At 38.3% G+C, this 6,287-nt stretch overlaps 1 protein-coding gene across 1 annotated transcript; it reads right to left on the bottom strand.

Moving 5' to 3' along the window:
* Positions 1–632: 632 nt before the first annotated feature.
* Positions 633–6,032, bottom strand: LOC143131445 (uncharacterized). The gene is made up of 4 exons (XM_076291097.1): positions 4,976–6,032; positions 4,239–4,581; positions 3,711–3,791; positions 633–3,196 (listed from the first exon to the last, which is right to left on the bottom strand). Exons 1-4 carry the CDS (start codon positions 5,254–5,256, stop codon positions 1,085–1,087), a joined length of 2,817 nt encoding a protein of 938 aa, XP_076147212.1. The 5' UTR covers positions 5,257–6,032; the 3' UTR covers positions 633–1,084.
* Positions 6,033–6,287: the final 255 nt, after the last annotated feature.

The following is a 6,287-nucleotide window of genomic DNA, read 5'->3' as shown; positions in this document are numbered from 1 at the left end:
TTTAGCTCATAAACTGTCAATATCTGAAAAAGTCACATTGAAATACTCAGGTCCCTAGACCCATATTTTTACCTCGAAGGTATGCTTTTTTTTGTTGATTGGACAGGTCACTATCACTATAGTGTCAAAAATCAAATGTGGGGGGCGCTGTGGCAAAACAGGCTACAGCGCTCATACCATATACGGGTCCAAGTGCCCACAGGGACCCAGGTTTGAATCCGACCTGCGGTCATGTCCCGGTCCCACCCCATCTCTCTCATCCACTTACTTCCTGTCTCACTTTTCACTGTCCTATACAAATTAAGGCAAAAAGCCCAAAAAATATTCCTAAAAAAAAAACCATGTTGTTCAGAACTTCAGAACTATGCCACAGTGAAAACTTATATTAGGCTTTTTACCATGTTAAAGGAGAATTCCGGTGTGATATTGACCTAAAGTGTATTGAAACATGATACCGAGTGTGAACGTATGTCTCATAGCCCATCTCGGCTTGTCCCCTGCACTCCAAAATCTGGTGCTAGTTAGCCGATGCTACCAACAGCTTTTTGGTTTCACTCTTCATCATTACAGCCTCCCTCACACTTGCACAATGTGGTACAGCAAAGTCCAGCTCAGTGGCACTTACACACTGCAAAAAATGATTTTTAAGAAAGTAAAAAAAGCCTTATTTTCAGAAAATTCGTCCTATTTTTAGTCTAAAAAGAAAAATAATCTTGCCAAGCATTTTTCACGTAAGAAAAATTGTCTTATTTTCAGAAAATATATCTAAGTTTTTCTTACTAAGATTTACCAGCTAATATCAAGCTCAATTTAACTAGTAACAAGGTGTGGACATATTTTGCAAATTATCCCAGCAAAGGAACAAGATTATTTTCCTTATTTTAAGATTGAGACCACTTGGACAACTTCTCAATTTAAGAATCTTAAGAAATTACATTTCCTTTTGTCATTTATTGTTATTATAAACATGACACACATGAAAAGTTTGATACAGTTGATACACGATACAGTTTAACATGACCCTTGACTGATTTGGGAAAAAGTTTGTTTTACAATGCATCAGATGAGGCTTTGTGTAGCCCAATCACATCCCGAGGTAATATTTCATTGGGACATAGACCATATCCTTGTGAGTAAAGCTGTAATACGGAGTGAAATCTACAAGGTTATCAACAGATACCAGTTCAGTTGCTTGTGCCAAGTTTGGGATCTCTATTTGATATGCCATATAATTTCTATCAAAGCAAATGGTGTTGTACTGCATGAACTCAAAACAATACAATGATGAATTAATCACATAGATATTTCTTAAAAGTCCAAATTCTGGCAGATCAGAAGTAACATCACTCACAAATAATGACTTTTCCCGTATATATTTGTTGCCATTTAGATTAATCCATTTTACAGACACTGCATGGCGTACCTCATCATTTCCAAGGAAGGCTCTTGTTTTTTCTTTTAAGTATGACATGTTGCTTATTTCTGATATTGGTCCCAATGTACAATCATTTGACAAAATGGGGTGTTCAGAACTACTTACATTCTGACAACATTCATACATTTGATTATGCCTTATTAAGGACTTGCAAACATTTTTAAAGTTTAGTTTTGAAGCCCACTGTTTGAAAAAGCAATGCTTTGATTCAAATCTCATGCACATATGACGAATCATTGGCCCCAGTAGCTTAATCTGAGATGGAACATGAATCAAATAATGTTGCTTTGGAGTGATATTTTTATCTGGGAAAAGGTTTTTCATATGTTGTAGGTGCTGTTCAATGAGTGTTTTCAATTTGTTGATAGTCTGTAGACCAATAACAGGAGCAAACAAAATTTGAACTATCTCTATCAGCTCAAGAATGATTGTGTGATACTCATTATCTTTAACAGCATCAATCAGAAATGGCAGAATTTTAAGTAGAACCAGCATTTGGCCTGAGGACTGCTTTAATTTATTGTCACTGGAAGCTAATGTGTTGTAGCTTATAGGGCTTGGTTTGTCTCTGACATCAAGTGGAGAGTAGGGAAATGCAAGTAATGCACTATTGAGAACATCCAAGTCAAGTTGTCCTAAAAGTACTAAGTGTTTCATCACACATTTTATTTCTAATGGGGCAATGCCTTCCAAAATTACGTGCATGATGTCTTGGGGTGTTTGTTGGATCAAGTTAAAAGACGGGAATTCTACCAGTTTACTCCTTCTGTTGATCCCAAATGTAGTTTTTAAACTGTTTCTGAGATACTCAGTATTGGCATTCTCAATATCACTACACTGCCGCATATGTCTCTGTATTGTTCTTTCTTCAAAGTAATCCTCATCAAAATACAATTGCATGTCCTCAAATGTACATTCACACTGCCTACATTTCTTGAAAGCAAAACCAACACCCTCTTTAAAACCACAAAGCTCATGCTGAGCTAAAGTGTCCCCACATATTGAAACTAATGCTCCAAATATTTCACGTTCTTCACCATTCCCAATTTGAATTCTAACGCCTTCATATAGCCTTAATAAGTCCTCATGCAGCCTTCCCAAAATTCCATCAACTCCACATTCAGAGAGTTCGCTCTTCTTTGCAATGGCAAGTAGCCGAATCGAAGCCAGTTTTGATCTATATTTTGGATTAATGTTTCCAAGTGTATAATAAAACATTACCAACTTATTCTTGGCAGTGTGAGACCCAAGTGGGTTGCAAAGTTCAATGTCATCAGAGTAAAGGATTATCTGTAAGGCAGAGGGGCGGGCAGAAAATAAGGGGTGGGATTTCATGAATTCACCATCTGTAATGTCATACAAATACCCACTTCTGTATTTCTGTGGCTCATCCATCATTGCCAGGACTTTTGGATGGGACAATAACTGCTCCAGACTTTTGATCAGAGGAACATACTGAAAACATTTGGGTATGGTAGAGAGGACTCTTTTTGCTCCTTTTTTTAGAAAGCAAGCAGTATACCCAACAGTAACTTCCTCTGACTCTACAAAATGGAAATAGTCCTTAATCACACAGTCCTGCCTGTACGTTGTTGAAACAGAGGCAAATGGATCCTCCAACCGGTCAAATACTGCCAGAGCCTCCTTTTCAAGTTCACTTCCCTGATGTTGTTGGAATACTCTTTGTAGCTGACTCCTCAGATTGGTTACCAACAAAGCCTGGTACTGTTGCATTGCCGCCACAACATCATTCACACCAGTCTGAAAAACAGGCCCAAAAATAAAAATAACATTACATCACAATAGTCCAATACCAAAAATGTTTGCATTTTGCACTGCCCCCTATAGCGCCAGAGATTACACCATCCTTTCAATGAGGATTATTATGAGAAACATAAACTAAACTATAAATAATTAATTTTTATAAATAAAAAACTAGGGAAACAATGAATTTATCATGACGGGGCAATAAAGCATAACGCAAAATAAATGTCTATCTAATTTGTGTTCAACAAAAACACTTGTACAGTGTCAGTTGTGTTACAGTAAAAAGAAGCTGCGAAGATAATTGGTAGACCATCAGATTAACTACACTCAGAGAGAGGCTATAATTAATTTTGAGGTAAGCATGATGCTAAATGGTATACAAGCTTAATAGCAATAGCACTAAAGACTGTGACAGTTTATAGACAAATGTAAATGTTATCTAATCTGACATTGCAGATGATCAACAAAGCCAACGAGTAAATGATGTTAATGTTGCATGTGGACAGACCTGTGAAAGATGGTGTCTTTCTCTTGCAGTCAACACAATAGCAGTAGCTTGTCTGGTCAGAATGTCCTGGCAGGAGTCATCCTTTAAAAAGAACAGTCAAATCAGATGTGTGTAATAGGTTCAAGTATCTTTTGGTCATTTATTTTTCTTGAAGAAACAGCAGCCACATAACATAACCTTAATGATTTATGTGACAAGTAGTATTTGCGTGGAAGACCAAGAGGATAAGACTCACTGCTCCTACTCTTTTTATGAATTGTCAGTGTCTCTGCTTCATCTTCAGAGTGACCAGCCACATACATAACAAAATATCTTACTATACATGTTTTGTGTAACCTTGGAGTGGAGCAGGTAATGTGGCTGATTGTGTGGGAGCAGGGGGCTGCTAAGGCCAACCACGGTTAAAGATCAAATATGAACTACTGACCATGACCAACACCGACATACTCAGAAAAATCAAATGACAAGATGAAACATGGAGCATTATAACAGATTGTTATTGTGTGTTCAAGAAAACTATATGCATACCTCAGGTTGGTGTGATGCAGAGGGGCCATCTGCAGGATCACTTGGAAGATCTGGTACATTCAACGTTGTTTGTATGGTACAGTCACAAGTCTGGGACATAGTAGGGTGCCGTAGAGAGGTGACGGTGCTGTTGTCAAAGCCAGAGTACAATGACACTGAATTGTCAAAAGCACCAAAATGCTCTGGGATGACAGAATCAGGACATGGTTGCTCCCTGTTCTCCACTGTTGCATCATTGATTAGTCGCTCTACATTTTCCACCACTGCATCCTCTGGTCGCTCTACGTTCTCCACTGCATCCTCTGTTGGACTCTCTCTGTTCTGCACCATTGCATTAGTTGGCCTGTGTTCATGGACATGAACATATTAGAATAGCAGGGACCCAAACTCATAAAAGTCATTGTGTATCAAAATACCTTTGCTATACGGGTATCTATTTAAAACAAACGCAGGGTCACATCAGCCTAAGCAAAACTTCATAGATTTGATGTGAGTTTCTACTCATTGTACTCTTGTCTCGTTCATTATGTGGCATAACGCAGTACACTAACAAATAACCATCACAAATAAAATAAAACTATATTCTCAGAGACTATCAAACTTGTTATTCATGCATTCCCCGTATAGGCTACTTGTAAGCTATATTTCCCTGCCGCGCTGCGCTTCCCTTTTTCCCAAGGGATGCGCAATGCACGCCTCACCAATTGAAAACCGCTGACTTAACGCAGGTGCTTTACCTGTATGCCCACACGTTGTTTCGATCCATCACTGATGTGAGGTCCAGTCTTGAGGTTGCTGTCCTTCCTTCTCTCCTGCTGCCACTGTCAAGGTGTTCAGAATGGGTTCTTCGAATATGATACCAAAGTGAGTTGTAAACGCGATATTCTTTGGTACAACCATCGATTCCACAAACAACACGGAAATCTGGACTACGACTATGAGCCGAATTTATATGACTCAATAAAGATTTGAGGGTTAGACCTACAAAAACAAAGCAGATAACACAGCGCCAAATCATGATTTTGTAGTCTAGCTAGCTAAGCTAGCTGGCTTGTTGAAACTACACTTCACTTAAACCACATGTGCTCGTGCTTGGGAAGTGAGAAGAAAATTGTTAATATCTTCATGCCCTTGGGGTGACCTGGTTGGTTTATCACATGAGGTCATCAAGGGGAAGTGAACATAACTGTGTGTCTCATAAAAGCAGTAACCGGCCATTAATTAATTATCTCATACACGGGCTTAAGGTGTATTATGTATTAGTGAAATTATCTAAAGCAAATTCATTTTGAGAAAAAATAATTGAGGCAAACCTAAACTATTTAGGCCGGGAGGCCGCACCCCTGACCCTACCCTAGAAATGGTATATTCCAAATGTGTAGGTACCATTTTCTGTAGAGAAGAGAGCGCGTTAAACGACAGACGTTGGATTTCAAATACAGGTGCATCATTTTGCAGTTCGAGAGATTTTGGAATCGTGGTAAAGCTAATGGATCAACTGGACGAAGTTGCAATTGCTACACTAAAAGGTATGATATATTGTTAAGTTATCTGTTTCTATTAACATTAACTTTTATTTTATTTGTCTAGTTCTAACCTGTCTTGCTAGGTTGGGTTGTGTGCTAAAATCCATGAAGTTAGCTAGCATGGTAAAGCTCAAAATATCCTTATGTAGGCCTATATCTACATTTATTGTGTATTTTATTATGAAACATTAAGTATTTTGATGGCATTTTTCCAAAAGTGCATTAAGTTTCCCGACGAAAATTAGCCAAATTCTGCATATAACGTTAACTGTTAGCTAACTCTGGTGCTTTAAAAAAAAAAAAAAAAAATCAAGCCAGTTGGACCTTAGGCTACTACAACATGGTAGATGTTTTGTGGCCAGAATGTTATTTAGCAGTAACTCTCTTAACAATGCTGGTAGTTTGAGTGTAACATTTTATTGTCACTGCAAGCTGTGTTGACCATGACAAAAAATCCCTCTACCCATTTTGTGACGTCAGCTGCCTTGGCGGGAAAGTAATCTCATCTCCGCCTACTGGTTGC

The sequence above is a fragment of the Alosa pseudoharengus genome, unplaced genomic scaffold, assembly GCF_046254945.1.
Source record: "Alosa pseudoharengus isolate Yale_2024_CS ecotype anadromous, Long Island Sound unplaced genomic scaffold, YU_APseudo_1.1 YU_APseudo_1.1_scf_18, whole genome shotgun sequence".
Classification (NCBI taxonomy): Eukaryota; Metazoa; Chordata; class Actinopteri; order Clupeiformes; family Clupeidae; genus Alosa; species Alosa pseudoharengus.
The sequence above is the reverse complement of the archived record's forward strand: the minus strand, read 5'-3'. Positions and strand labels throughout refer to the sequence as shown.